The sequence below is a fragment of the Aspergillus multicolor genome (assembly GCF_047715735.1).
Source record: "Aspergillus multicolor strain CBS 133.54 unplaced genomic scaffold BDW74scaffold_3, whole genome shotgun sequence".
Classification (NCBI taxonomy): Eukaryota; Fungi; Ascomycota; class Eurotiomycetes; order Eurotiales; family Aspergillaceae; genus Aspergillus; species Aspergillus multicolor.
This window is the reverse complement of record NW_027395954.1, coordinates 2,199,170-2,213,403: the sequence shown is the minus strand read 5'-3', so window position 1 is coordinate 2,213,403 and position 14,234 is coordinate 2,199,170. Positions and strand designations below refer to the sequence as shown.

Sequence of the window (14,234 nt, the reverse complement as noted above, 5' to 3'; positions counted from 1 at the left end):
GCCTTAAACGCTACCTTGCCGTCCCCCCCGCCAAATGCGCTATACAGATCAATTATACCCCGCGCCCGCTCGTAGTAGTCCAGCTAATCCAGAACATCACCGCTAATACTCGCATAGCCCACTAGGCCAAGCCAACACGAGAGGACATGTGCCGGCCGAGTGCAACCAAGAAGGACCAGACGGATATCCGATATTGTCCGCTCGGCCGATCCGTGTGCACACCTGCATCATCGTCGTCGTAGCATCTCATACGCCCAACGAGGCGGCAGAGGAGCTCCAGCATGCGATGCGAGGATTACCAAGACGTGGTTAAATTCGGTTGATTCCGGCGCGGTACCGGTAGCTCGATGCCAGGACGGTGTATTGTATCACGTGAGTGCTCAAGCCCCAATTCATGGGATCCAAGCTTCCATCTCGCCCACCATTCATTGTGGTAGTTAGACATGAATGCTAGGATATATAACTAAAGCAGCCCATCACACCAAGGACCTCTTTATGGCCGACGCATTCCCGACGTACGTGCAGTGCGTTGCAGCTGCGGGCCGCGCAGAGTACGATATCCCACTACCCGTGTACAGGAACGTCGCTCTTTGCTCGGAGGATCCCTTACCCCCTGATGTTCCACTGAACGGCCATCCAGGACAGTATGGTATCCCTCAGTCGGCCGTGTCGGCCACAATATAGACTGTTATCAATAGAAAGCCCCCGACATTCAGTTCTACGCGCCAGGCATTTACCTGCAAAACTACGAGATTATCAGCGAGTGGTTCCGGCACGAGAACATCGCACTCTTCCAAGATTTGTGCTTAAGCAGAGGAGGGACGAGTACGGAGCGCGACGAATCTGGCCGGCATAAGGAATTGAACTCAGCTGGCGATCGGCCGTTCACCATTCGGGATTGGCTCCCTACTCCCCCCGCCCACGAAGCCTCTCCGTTTTAAGTTGCATTTTGGACTTCACAATGTGGGAAAGCACAGTCTCGACGCACAGGCCAATCGTCCGGATGACATTTTTGGGTTCTACATTGATGGGCCGGAACAGCCGCAAGAGAAACCGTGGGTCAAGTGAGGTCCTTTGGTGAATACGAGTCGTCGAGGAAATGAAGGTCCAAGACATGGAGGACGGCAGCCTGCAGCGCGCTTGGATTTCAATGGCGACGAGACGCAGCCAGGCCGGTGTCTAGTTATGTCACCTCAGGAGCCAGACTGCGATGGAGTTCCCATCCCGTTCCATATCTATATCCCGGCGCGGACAATGATTGCACATTGTTCGGTCTTTGGTTTGGAGTGTCTGGGGGAGAAGATCTGAAACCAGCTCGGTTATACCGTAAGTAGCCCATCGTTGTTAAGAAACTCTCTAGAGATTGAATCACACACTCTTTCCTGCTTATCTTCTCCCCTTTCCTAACCACTATTAAAGATCCTGGAGCATGGTATCCTGCGCCAAGTTCATTGCCCGGATATTCGCTCGTACAAGTCGTCCCGGATGAACAACAGCATATACAACCATAATGCCAAACATGAGCGCCGCATCAAAGGCATAAATAAACGCCTCGTGCGATATCACATACCCCCCTTCCCCCTGCAGAAACTCGGCCGCGCGGACAACCCCCCTTACAACCATGACCACTGTGACAATCTCAATGGCCCGGAAGTATTTCCTCCAGTTGCCGAGCAATTTATTCATCGATAGGATTGCCGGGTCGCGCATGATACCTCGATATATATGCCACGAGGTGAGAATGAAGAAGCTGAGCGCGCCGAGCTGGACGACTAAGCCCACGATGATGATCGTATGGCCCCTGGTTATACTCGCCTCATCGCCATTAACGGGCATCAGCGCACCGATGAATTGGCTGAATATACACCCAACATCAATGACGACGTAGATCTTCGTCATCCATCGCGTGCTGATTCTCGAGAGATTCTGTGCGTGGAGGGCTGTTGTCACGCGGTCGAGGCTCATGTAGACCGTTGCAGCGAGGAACGGTGACCCAGCGAGGAGGAGCACGTTCTGCAGGATGAATGGACCCGGTCGTGCAGGGTCGTTGTGTGACCAGGCCCGGCCGACGTAGCCGAATGTTTCGCCTGTTGAATGTAGGTCATTAGCACAGACTGGACCTTCGCACAAGACTAGCCAATGGATTGATCAGACTCACAGATTCCACCAAGGACAAATGGGATGAAGAACCAGGCGCGCAGGATGACCGTGCAGACGAGGTGGGCGAGCGTTGCCAACCCGAATAGGGCGATGAAAGTGAGTGCGGCGGGCTGGTTGGGCCTGTATTCGTAGAAGACAATCTGGGTGCCGTTTACTACGGGTCCGAATGGGCCGTCCTCGGTCATCTTGCTGATTTGCGGGCTGTAGGGGTATCTCTGAACGCTCAGCCGCATTGATCTGGAGCTGTCATGGTGGATGTGTATGCGTATATATATATGGTCTCAGAGCACATGGAGTGACCGTGTGTCATGGATGTTTCGTCGGTCCCCATCCTCCTGAATAATCGTACTTGATACGAAAAGAAGCGTACAGTCATTGGCCGACCGGGGACTCCACTGCTCCAGACGCTGTTGGTGGATTCGTCCACTGCCGCAAGCAGTTCCACCTCCAACAGAGGCCCACTATGACTATAAAGTACCCCTGTCGAAATCCATATCACCGCGACACACGCTCCAAACTCTACCTGAACGACCAGGTGGCCAACTGGGGTCCGGTCAAAGGAGACAAGAGGCGTTGGTTCTACAATATCATCGACGTCCAGCCTATTCTCCGCCAGGGAGATAATCATGTGGCCATTCATGTCCTGTGGTACTTCCACGCAATATGATTTGATACGATCATGACCTTCTTTGCGCGCATGCCCATTGGTAGCCTCTACATCCGCACACCTCAACTACTCCAGAGACAGGCGTTGGTCTAGACTCCAATTCAGCATAGGAGACCGCGAACAATTTTCGTTCGACTCTTGAGGCCGACAACCCATTTGACATGTTCATGTACTACTCCGAATAATATATATTTTCATTAAGAATATTGAACTAAGTATATAGCAGCTGTACTCTGGGTACAGTCAACTGTAGCGTAGTAACCCGAAACCCTGTTCCATCAATACCATATTTCATGCGACCCCGATCAAGGGCGAAGAGAGCTTGTGCAAGAAACACCTCCAGATTTCTAGACACCATACCGCTCGCATAGCAGGGAATATACATGACCAATCGATCTTTCAGAGCTGCAACTATACCTAAGCTATACTAGTCTACCCTCACAAGGTCGAAACGTCCGGGTGATAGCTCAGACAAACCGATATATCGCGCCCACCCACCCGCGTGCATTAAGGTTGGCACACCCCTGCCGCCACCGCACAGCCAACGCCCGAAAGACAGTCAAAGAACAATCCGTAATGCTAATTAGCAGCTGGTGGTCCTCGAGGCGATTCCCACCCTGACCCGGGCGACGAATTCTGCATGACAGAACTACCGTATCCGACACGTGCGTGCCTGAGCCCCAACTTGGAATCCATGAGCACCCCCGCCTCAAGCTCGTGTTCAAGCGCCCTCGATTGTCGATTACGGAGCTTAGCATGGCAACATTGGGAAGATCATCGAACTCACTGGAGAGCTAGTACTAGGCAAGGGTGAAGGATGTACATTCAGCACCACCAGCTCTGTCGTCCCCTGAGTCACAAGAGCACCACCTACTTTAATGGACGGACAACACGACCACATTACATCAACCATGCATAAAGGTAAACTATCTACCACGTTGATAAAGTGGTACCCAGCGGTTCTAAACCAATGACTGAATGAATGGCATCTAGTCAGAGCCAGTGGCTCGATCTGTCCACGGTACCCTGCGCTGTCTACCAAGGTGCAGTAGAGCATGGGGCATGGGTCTGTCTCGGCCGACGGCGCCGATAAGGTGCTGACCATACTTTACCGTTTAGCCACCTGCGGCCATGGACGGGCCAAGAATCGCGAAGCTTTTTGTCAGGTCAGCCACACGGTATACCATGCCGTCTAGTCTATCCGGCCAGTGACGGGCTACTCTATTGGATAATCAGGCCACACGCTTATGGAGTGTGTGGCACTGAAAATCAACTGACAGCAGACCACGGGATAGCGTGGGGTACAGGGTTAGACACGATCAATGACCACTCCAGCCATGGTTGAAGGTATGCATGATATCAAGACAAGCGCATCGCACAACCTAGCGTTCCTCACCAAACCAGCGCAGCCTGGCAGATCGCATAACATAAATAGAGCCTAACACCCAACAACATCCCCAAATTCATGTCTATTTTCATTCCCTTTCCTTCGTTCCTGTCATTCCTATATCAAAGGACCATTTATCCTGACGGAAACTTATTGATCACTCGACCATGGGCTCCGATGATGACGCATACGTCCCGCCTCCAGAGGTGCACGTGCGCATCCTCGGCCTCCGCACGGGCAAAGTGATCATAGCCCGCGAAAACACCGACTGGATCGGCAACTTTGAGCAGGAGCCCGTCTACCCAGACTCCTGGTTCTCGCTGAAGGACGCCGGCAACGGGCTGCACCGCATCGTCAGCGAGCGGGACAGCTACCACCCCGTCCTCTACTCGCGCCAGGGGCCCGCCCCCTGCGCCGGCCAGTACGCTGGTGGCACGGAGCACGACGACCAAAAGTTCAAGTTCGAGATGGGCAGCGGCCTGTTCAGCGGGTACTTCCGGCTGGTGACGCCGTCGGAGGAGCGGGTGCTGACGTCTGGCTGGGGCGGGATGGACAACTTCTGGTCCGGAGGCGGGGAATACGACGACCAATAATTCGAGTTCCTGCTGGAGGAGGCGACGTTCGACCGGCTTGAGTTTGACATTGCCGATAGGCGGGTCACGTCCATGACGCCCAGTATCCTAAACTCCGTATCGACGAACGAAGGATCGTCGGAGATTACGGCGACGGCCAACACAACGCATACCACCACCGATACCGCGATGGTGTCCTGGACGTCCGGGTACGAGGTCTCGCTTACCGAGTCGATCACCTTTGGGGTTCCGCTCATTGAAGGGGGCACGATCACGTCGGCCCAGAAGTGGACGGCCAGCACGACCTGGTCGACGACCACGACGAACCAGGATACCTGGGGTGGTGGTGTTACGGTTCATGTACCCCCGCACTCTGAGGTCACGGTCACAAGCACGACGCAGCAGGGGCAAATGGACATTCCGGCCACGGCCTATTTCAGGACCAAGTCCGGGCACGAGGTCGCGGCAAAGACGATTTTCAAGGGGACCCAATACTACGACGAGCACTACGTCGTGCATGAAGCAGTCCCCATTGGCACAAAGGGCATGCCTGAGTCTAACAGAGTGCTTGTCTGCTGAACTCCTATAAAAGAATCCTAGAACCCCAGGACCACGTTGATGATTGATGGTTGGGCTGGAAGACGTATGGAAAGTTGGCTCACGGGCAGTCCTTCCACACCACTGAGATCACGATATGAAACAAGTTGCTGGTTCCTAGTCAGATTGGCTTTTGTAACGTAATCGTTCTGTACGTCCTAAATGTCATTGTCGGTCATTTGAAACCGTTTTTAAGACAGAGGCAAGGCGGCTTTCGTCATATCAGTAAACAATTCGGTCCAGTCGTCAGTCTCGAAGTCCATGGTTCCGCCAGAGTCTATGAACTCAGTCCAGATATCTTCCAATTCCCTATCCTCAGCCGGCTTCGAGTCTAGGCCAGGCGCAGAAGGAGTCGCTTGTATTGTAGGTGGAGAATGCATCGCATTGCCGGACGAGCGCGCAGAAAGAGTCCCAGGGCCTTCCAGAGTAGCGCCAGTTCTAGGATGCACGGCAGTGTTGATGGTCGACGCGCCACTCTTGTAGTGTTGTTGCAGAACGTCCATCATCCCATTGATCCCCTCTCTCACCAGTGCAGACGACTGCTGTGCCTTGCTGAGCATGCGGCAAGCGGTGAGTACCTCCTCCTTGCGCTTCTCGTCGAGGATGTCGTCCCGGTTGTAGCATACATCGAGTAGCAGGATGACGGCTGCCATGAAGACGTGGTGCATAATCGACCAGACGGCCGAGCTGGACGGGGTAAATCGCGGCTCGTCCTCGTCCATCATCCTCTTGATCTCAAGAACCTTGCGCGCGGAATTCAGACCGACCATGTACGAGTATGAATATGCTGGGTCGCGTGCGCCTCGGATGAAGAACGGGCGGTGCAAACGGCAGAGACGAGAATAGTATCCTTGCTGCAGAATGCATCGTTGCCACGCTAGGCTTGGGCGTTCTTGGTAGAGTGCAGCATATTGCTCTCGGGAGGTTAAGCTAAGGTTGAGAAAGTTGGGCGCGCTTCTCTGGACTTCCTGCAGCTTGCGATCGAGATCAATGATTTTGGAGTACTCGATTTCCCGGCCGGTCAGCTGGTCGGCTGACAATGCGTCAACAATGCTTCTACAGGACTCAGCGAGTTTCAGGCGTTCGAGAAAGAAAGACATGCACGTTGGCGTTGTTGGGGGTTGTGGGCCTGACGTTCCTATCGCTGTATCCTCGATATTGGAGGGTTTGTCGGTGTGCATGAATGCTGGGTTGATCATGTAGGTCCACTCCTGGGGCCCACTGAGAAAGGACAGACACCTGAGAAGATATTAGCGAGGTTCGGACTGCTAAATAGCCATACCAGTCAAACGAAGCAATATCCCACCACAGACGCCGTTGGACTTCCAGACTAACCGGGTCGAACCACTGTGACTCTCTCTTTTTACGTCCTTGTGGCGTGTCGACCTGGTGCAGCATCATATTCTTGGCTTGCTCAATGATGTAGCTGACTGTGAAGAGGCTGCGGACGGCCGGCGAACAGTGCATGTTTGACATGTTGTGAAAGGCGATCAGCACCGCCTGGAGACCCTCGATCGTTGGAGAGGAGCCGTAGTTGGCCTGGGTCAAGGCAGCACCGGTGAGGAAGGAGAATTGCTGGCTGCACCGTGCGGCATGTGAAGACGATTCGATGGAGCATTGCAAAAAGAGCGAAGATCCTGTAATGGCAAAGAGCAAGGCGAGATGATTGTAGTTGACGGGAGATGCACGTTCTAGTGACCGGTAGACCTCGGTGATCTGCTTCTCGACGACGTGGGGTACAATGATATGGTAGAGGTAGCTGATGTAGCGACAAAAGTAGTTCACAAGAGCGTCTGTATCAGACTCTGCTGGGAGAAATTGCATCAAGTTGACCGTGGCCGGGTTGTCATTTGGAACCCAGGATGCCAGGATGGACAACAGGGTGCTGGCAGGACTTTGGCCTTGGCTATCCGGGATACGGCCTTCTAAGCCAGCCTGAATATGAGGACTCACAGCCGCTGGGACGCGATCGCCCATGTGGATGTGCTCCAGCCAGTCTGCTGTGTCGGAGGACTCCTTGTTGTGTGTGGGAGATTGAACTTGAGCCGCGGATCGGGGAGCGTTCGCGGTAGGAGACTCCAGAGAATTGGATGTGGGGCTGGCAATATTGGCAACGGAACTGCAAACATTGCAACCGGTACTCTTGCGCCCTGGAGCCGACTTTTGGTCGCTGAGGAAGGAGCAGGGCAGTCGGCGAGTGAGGCAGCTGCCACATGGCTGCTGTCGGTCGCACTTGAGCTTTTTCTTCCGGCAGGACTCACAGGACACCGGATCTTGTCGGCGGGGTCTTTTGACGTTGGCAGCTTGCTCTGGGAGCTCATTTCGCTTCATTTTTGATGATTGTTTGATAAAAAGTGAGATGAATGAGGAGGATGGAGGCCGGAGCGATGAAGAAAACGAGTGGGGCGACCGGACTCTCCGCGGAGCTTCCGGGAGGGACAGTCAAAGAGTGAAAACAGACTGTTGATGCACATATAAAGACTCCTTTGCATCGGAAACTGGAAATGACTATACAGTTGATCTTTCAGAGTAAAGACACAGACACAGAATGTCGTCAAGCGAGGAGCCCATGGAACATACCACTGAATATACGTCAGTATTCCTTATATATATTTCTGCTATGCATGGACTAACCGGCTGCAGACCCCGAGCATGGGCGGTTATATTCGGTGCTTTCCTAGCAACATTCTGCTCTGTCGGCTTCGTCAACTCCTACGCGGTCTTCCAGGAGTACTACCTGAAGCACCAACTCTCCAACGAATCTGAGTCTACCGTGGCATGGCTAGGCGGCGTCATCATGTTCTTCATCTATTTTGTTTCCGCTATTTCAGGACCCTTGCTTGACATGTTTGGACCACGGGTACGTACAGGCAGCACTTATACGACCCCAGCTGACCAGCTATGGTAGATGCTGCTCTGCATCGGCTCCGTTGGCACCGTCTTCTCCATCATGATGTCCTCGCTCTGCCACAAGTTCTACCAGTTCCTCCTCGCCCAGGCCGTCTCGATGGGCATTTGGATGGCATTGCTCGTGACACCACCGGTCGCACTTGTTGGGCAGTACATCAAAGTCAAGCGTGGTGCAGCTATTGGAATCGTTATCGCAGGCTCCTCTCTTGGGGGCATTGTCTGGCCCATTGCCATCAACGAGCTGTTGAAGAAAGAGAATATCGGATTTGGATGGACGATGCGCATCATTGGGTTTATCATGATTCCCCTTCTGTGTGCAACATGCATTCTATGCCGTCCTGCCCCTGGTCAGATCCAAGCCTCCAGTCCAGAGTCTCCGCCAGATGAGAAGCCAAGCGAGAAGCGCCGGTTGGACTTTTCCTTACTCAAAAAGCCTACCATGCGTTTGCTGTCCCTGGCCTTCTTCTTCGTGTACTTTGGCATGTTTGGACCCATCTTCTTCATAACATCGTATGCAGTCAATATCGGGCTCTCGACCAACCTAGCTTTCTATCTGGTCTCCATACTCAATGGAGCGTCGCTGTTCGGTCGAATCTTACCCGGAATGCTAGCCGACACGTACGGAAGATTCAACTGCTGCATCGCCTTCACCTTTATCTCGGGGATGATTGCCATGTGCTGGACCAAGGCCACCTCCGTCGCAGGCACTGTCGTCTTCTCAGCTGCGTATGGATTTACTTCCGGAGTAAGTGACTCAAACCGGGCAAACAACGACTTGGCTAACCATTCAGGCTATCCTATCCCTTCAACAAGTGTGCGCCGCTCAGATCGCAACACCTCAGACGATTGGCCTTGCCGTAGGCACAATATTCGCCGCGTCATCTTTCTCGTATGTCTCTCATTGTCTTCCATCGTGGATTTCTAGTCAGCTGACACAGACAGGGCAATGGCCAGTGTGCCCATCAGCGGGGAGCTTTCTGCCCAATACGGTTACTTATCCTTGTCCATATACTCCGGGGTGAGTCTCATTGTTGGGAGCCTCTTTCTCCTGATGGCGCGGCTTATCCAGAGTACGAATATTCGGGCTGTTGTGTAAGGACACTGGGAAATATCTCGGAAGTCATCAGAATTCCGAACGGCTTTACCCGGCCAGCTTAGGGCTATCGGCTTCGTCGGCCAACGCTCTCCAATGGGCGACTGTTCATAGCATTCCAAGGTCAGACGGGAGAAGCGATATGGAGCACACCGCTGCTCGTTATAACAAAGAACTCCACACTTAGCATCTCCAACATGACGTCCTAAGATAAGATACGCCCTACCGTCGACAAGGTCTGGTTCTTATCAGGATCCGCCGCCAAGCTCCCCGGCTCTTGAACGTCTCCAACTGGCCAAAACAGATGTCTTTACGAGCTCACTGTGCCACTATCCCCGTACGCACTGATAAGAAAGCTCCGATCATCCGGTTTTACCCCAACCTTGTCCCCACGCCCGGGTTAAAGCTGTAGGACAAGCATACTAAGACGGCGAGCACGGCCGAAACACCGTCTTATCTGGATAACAAGTACTCCATATCAACGTCTTTGGGCGGCTCTTTGGAGTGTTGAGAGTTACGTAAATGGAGTAGATATCTTTGCTTTGCCTCCAGTGTTCACTCCAGCTGTGCTTAAATACCGCTGTCTTCTAGCTGTGTAGCAGTAGTAGGTCTTCTTTCTCAGTTGTACATAGCCACCAAGATGAGGACTCTCTCCTCCCTAAGCCTCGGCTTAGCCCTCTCCCAAGGCGCCCTCTCCCTCACAATCAACTCCCAGCCGACCCTCCTCCAATTCCGCACCCCTTCAGTGACCGCCGACTCCCTGCACAATGTCCACCTCGACTTCGCCGACTCCTCCTTCGAAGGCGACCTGCATATCGTCTACGGCGACTGCGACACCACAACATCCCAGGACCACCACCACTCCCTGGGAACCCTCTCCATCAAACGAAATGCTTACCCGGAACGCATCGTCTGGATCACTCCATCCGACGCACCACACCTCTCCTGCCTGCACGCCTTCTCCTCCGAGCACATCCTCCTCGGCCGATCCCAGCCAATCCCCATCTCCACCCCTATTACCCGGCGCGAACCCCTCGCAATCGCCGACTACGCCGACGCAATGGGCCCCTGGTTCGACGGCATCGCCTACATGTCGGCCCAAGAACCCGGCAAAACGGCCGTCGCCGCCGCAAAGAACGCCTCGATCGCCATCGTCGGCGGCGGGATGTCCGGCCTCATGACCTCTCTGCTGCTGTCCTCCGTCGGGCTCCACAACTGGCACATCCACGAATCATCCCAGCGCGTCGGAGGTAGAATCAGAACAAAATACCTCAACAACACGGCCCCCGAGCAGTACCAGTACCAGGAGATGGGCCCCATGCGCTTCCCCGTCTCAATCACGTACCCCGAGCAAAACGAGACCCTCGAAATCCAAGACCACAAGATGGTCTTCCAGCTCGGCGAGACGCTCACCAAGATGAACGAGGAGAACTACCCCGATCTCCGGGTTGATTTCATCCCCTTCGTCCAAAACAGCGAGAATGTTCCCGCCGCTGCTGGCGGGAATCGTCTACCGAACGGCCGCATCCCAACAGCCGGCGACGTCGCGGCGAATGCATCCCTCGTGTACACAGCCGCCGGCCCCAATACGACAACGGTCGAGGACGCCGAAAACGCATATGACTCGTACCTCGATCACGACGGCCTCTCCACGAAAAAGGTCGCAGACAACATCTTCCGCGCGCACAAAACCGCCGTCGAACACGGCCTCTTCCACTGGTCTGAGGCCGGATACCTGCGGTACGCCCTGGGGTACTCCGACAACGTGACCGACTACATCGCGGGCTCGGGGCCCGACGGTCCCATGTGGGGAGACATCTACGACAACGTGTACTTTGCCGCGACAGAATTCCGGACGATCGATAAGGGGTTAGAGTCGCTGCCGCGCGCATTCTACCCGCACATCGCGAACAAAACGACATTCGGGCGCAAGATCACGGGCCTTAAATATAACGAGACGAGCGCCAAAATCGCGCTGACATGGCGCGACGATCCGCTCCAACTCGAACCCGAGAGTCAAGAATACGACTACGCCGTCGTGGCGGCACCGTTCAGTAAAGTGCGTCTGTGGGATCTCCCGCGGTACTCCTCTTTGCTGTCCCGCGCAATCGGGGAGATGAACTACAGTCCCTCATGCAAGCTTTCGCTCCTTTACAAGACCCGTTTCTGGGAACACCAGTCTCCCAACCCGATCTTCGGCGGCTGCGGGAGCGTCGATGTCCCCGGCGTGGGGTCCGTCTGCTACCCGAGCTTCAACATGAATGGGACGGGTCCTGGTGTCGTGTTGGCTTCATATATCAGCGGCACAGACGCGCGCAGCGTCGGCGCCCTCAGCGACGAGGACTACGTGGGGATCGTGCAGCGAGCGATGGTGGAATTTCACGGCCCTATTGCCGCAGAAGAATTCAGCGGGATCTATAACAGGCAGTGCTGGGAGGTGGACGAGCACCAGGCGGGTGCGTGGGCGAGTCCGCTTGTGGGCCAGCAGGATCTGTTTCTGCCGGCGTATTATAATACCGAGTTCAAGACGATTTTTATTGGTGAGCATACGAGTTATACGCATGCTTGGATTTTTTCGGCGCTCGATAGTGCGGTGCGTGGGACGGTGCAGTTGCTTCTTGATCTGGGCCTGGTGGATGAGGCGAAGGCTGTTGTGGAGGAGTGGATGGGGCGTTGGATTAAGCTGTAAGGCGTCATTTTGGGGGTTGTGTTGTGATTGCCCTAGGTATGATGGGAGAGCGTGGGGTGTGGGGGTATATAGCCCTAAGTCTTGGTATTTTGATGATCGCTTATGATGACGACGATGATGATAGATAGATAGATAAATGAATGAAGTACAGTACGAGATTAGGTTAATCCGGTATAGACCGCATGACGCGATCTGCTGTGTAACTCTTAACCGTCAATAGCCTATTGCTGGACAATGGGGTCATACCCGAGCATCCACCTTTATAAGGACGGGAAGTCCCCTGCGGCTGCAGCTCCTAACCAAGCTTATCACCAGCCTCGTGCAACGCTCGCCATGCAGACAACAATGAACGCAATCCGCATCCGCCCCTCTCCGCCCGGAGAACCCCCCTACTCCGCTACCAATCCAGCCCCCGCATCCGCCCTCAACCTCGACAACATCCCCATCCCGAAACCCTCTGCGCCCGGGGAACTCCTCGTCAAAGTTAAAGCCTCAACTATAGTCCGCGACACACTAACCTGGCCCGAGAGCTATCGTCGCGAGTACATCACGCCGGGGAATGACCTCTCCGGCACCGTGACCGAGATCTACGACGGCAGCTCCAAGTTCAAGGTCGGCGATGAGATACTCGGAATGTTGCCTGCTGACCGACCTGGTGCTTGGGCGGAGTACGTTATTGTGCGCGATGACGAGATTGCGCTGAAGCCGAGTACCTTGTCGTGGGAGGAAGCCGCTGCGATGCCGCTGAGCGCACTGACGGCGTTCGAGGCGCTCTTTGTCCATGGCGGTGTTCCGGTTCCAAGTGATGAAGAAGCGCTGCGCAATTCGAGGAGAGAAAGGGCAGATACAGACGAGAAGAGAAAGGTCCTCATTACAGGCGCCGCCGGCGCAGTGGGCATGTACGTTGTCCAGTTAGCCCGACTCGCAGGGTTACATGTTACAGCGGCAACGAGCTCAAACAAACGAAATGCGCAGTTTCTTCATGAGCTCGGAGCAGACGATACAATCGAGTACGCGACATTCCAAGCTCCCGGACATCAAGATACCTATGACATTGTGATCGATACGGTCGGTGGACAACCTCTTATCAGTTCTTGGACATGCGTCAAAGAAGGTGGAGCGCTTATCACCGTTGACTCGAGCAGCTTTGATTTCGTTGAAGAGCATAAGAGACAAGGGATTGCTCGGGAAGATATTTGTGCTCTATTCTTTATCGTTGAAGGTGGACCTGGTCGGCTAGAGGCTCTAGCGAATTTCGCAGAAATGGGGCTGTTGAAGATCTTCGTGCTGGATGTTTATCCGCTGCAGAGAGCGAGGGAGGCGTATGAGCGGACCAGTGGCAGGGTGGAGGGGAGGGGGAAGATTATTCTGTTTATTTAATGCTTTCAGTCCATGTTTGTTGCAGGTGTTCCATAAAAGGTACCATGAATGTATCCATTAGTCTTCAGCAATGGATACCTAGGTACTGCCATATAGTACTCGTCCTAACAGGAGTCTGATCTCTGTCTATCTCCTCCCTTGATCACTAGGTCAACCTCGACCCGGTAAGTGTACTCTGCTTTCAGGGTGTATGAACTGGCAGCGAGGTGTTGGCGGCCTCGGCGGTCGAGATGTCGAAGGTTACCTTATCTCCTTGTGCCCATCTTGGGAAGCCACGCGGTAGGTAGTTGGCTTCAATGTCCGGTTGGCGTAGTATCGTACATTGCGACTTATAGTAGTGTCATAAGTAAAAAGGAGAGGATAATAATGCGACCCTCAATGAATGTCACGACCGAGATCCAATGCAGGGGCAATGGGATTAAGCAAGAGCAAGGTTTCTATGCTCGCATAATCCTTCAGCTGCAAAGCGGGCGATGGACGAACCAACCTAAGTAGCTTCCCTGCCATATGTTAGCCCGTGTGGCAGAAGATGGTCAGACACAATTACGTCTAACCGGCTGTACCATGACTACAGACATGCATGGATACCATAAGGTAGGTTACATACAATATGACACTCGTCACTGCACAGAATGTCATAGGTTCTCGTTCCCTGCGTCCGGAGTCAAAACGCAGCGCTGGTCATCGGCATAATCACCTAGGTATTCTGTTTATACCTAATATTTTAGCTCTATATTCGTACTCCAGCTGCTGCTGCTGCTGCTGCTGCTGCTGCGCCG

The 14,234-nt window shown here is 54.0% G+C and overlaps 8 protein-coding genes across 8 annotated transcripts; 6 read left to right on the top strand and 2 right to left on the bottom strand.

Moving 5' to 3' along the window:
- Positions 1-495: 495 nt before the first annotated feature.
- Positions 496-941, top strand: BDW74DRAFT_174760 (uncharacterized protein; the record flags this gene model as incomplete). Its single annotated transcript, XM_073728112.1, has 2 exons — positions 496-649; positions 703-941. The coding sequence occupies 2 exons, from the start codon at positions 496-498 to the stop codon at positions 939-941; spliced, it is 393 nt and encodes a 130-aa protein (XP_073588283.1).
- Positions 942-1,413: 472 nt separating this feature from the next.
- On the bottom strand, positions 1,414-2,345 carry BDW74DRAFT_174759 (RTA1 domain-containing protein; the record flags this gene model as incomplete). The annotated part of the gene is made up of 2 exons (XM_073728111.1): positions 1,414-2,087; positions 2,159-2,345. The coding sequence occupies 2 exons, from the start codon at positions 2,343-2,345 to the stop codon at positions 1,414-1,416; spliced, it is 861 nt and encodes a 286-aa protein (XP_073588282.1).
- Positions 2,346-4,381: 2,036 nt separating this feature from the next.
- On the top strand, positions 4,382-4,807 carry BDW74DRAFT_174758 (uncharacterized protein; the record flags this gene model as incomplete). The annotated part of the gene is made up of 1 exon (XM_073728110.1): positions 4,382-4,807. One exon carries the CDS (start codon positions 4,382-4,384, stop codon positions 4,805-4,807), a length of 426 nt encoding a protein of 141 aa, XP_073588281.1.
- A 72-nt stretch (positions 4,808-4,879) lies between these two features.
- Positions 4,880-5,365, top strand: BDW74DRAFT_174757 (uncharacterized protein; the record flags this gene model as incomplete). Its single annotated transcript, XM_073728109.1, has 1 exon — positions 4,880-5,365. The coding sequence occupies one exon, from the start codon at positions 4,880-4,882 to the stop codon at positions 5,363-5,365; it is 486 nt and encodes a 161-aa protein (XP_073588280.1).
- Positions 5,366-5,574: 209 nt separating this feature from the next.
- On the bottom strand, positions 5,575-7,714 carry BDW74DRAFT_174756 (uncharacterized protein; the record flags this gene model as incomplete). The annotated part of the gene is made up of 3 exons (XM_073728108.1): positions 5,575-6,439; positions 6,488-6,622; positions 6,666-7,714. 3 exons carry the CDS (start codon positions 7,712-7,714, stop codon positions 5,575-5,577), a joined length of 2,049 nt encoding a protein of 682 aa, XP_073588279.1.
- A 217-nt stretch (positions 7,715-7,931) lies between these two features.
- Positions 7,932-9,389, top strand: BDW74DRAFT_174755 (MCT family MFS transporter; the record flags this gene model as incomplete). The annotated part of the gene is made up of 5 exons (XM_073728107.1): positions 7,932-7,975; positions 8,027-8,243; positions 8,292-9,038; positions 9,085-9,182; positions 9,236-9,389. 5 exons carry the CDS (start codon positions 7,932-7,934, stop codon positions 9,387-9,389), a joined length of 1,260 nt encoding a protein of 419 aa, XP_073588278.1.
- A 637-nt stretch (positions 9,390-10,026) lies between these two features.
- Positions 10,027-12,199, top strand: BDW74DRAFT_187613 (flavin monoamine oxidase family protein; the record flags this gene model as incomplete). Its single annotated transcript, XM_073731524.1, has 1 exon — positions 10,027-12,199. One exon carries the CDS (start codon positions 10,027-10,029, stop codon positions 12,073-12,075), a length of 2,049 nt encoding a protein of 682 aa, XP_073588277.1. The 3' UTR covers positions 12,076-12,199.
- A 192-nt stretch (positions 12,200-12,391) lies between these two features.
- Positions 12,392-13,494, top strand: BDW74DRAFT_146785 (NADP-dependent oxidoreductase). The gene has a single exon (XM_073723418.1). The coding sequence runs from the start codon at positions 12,409-12,411 to the stop codon at positions 13,453-13,455; it is 1,047 nt and encodes a 348-aa protein (XP_073588276.1). The 5' UTR covers positions 12,392-12,408; the 3' UTR covers positions 13,456-13,494.
- The last annotated feature ends 740 nt before the right edge of the window (positions 13,495-14,234 follow it).

Excerpts from the sequence above, each read along its gene's own strand:
- BDW74DRAFT_146785 (XM_073723418.1), top strand. The coding sequence starts at position 12,409 with ATGCAGACAACAATGAACGCAATCCGCATCCGCCCCTCTCCGCCCGGA.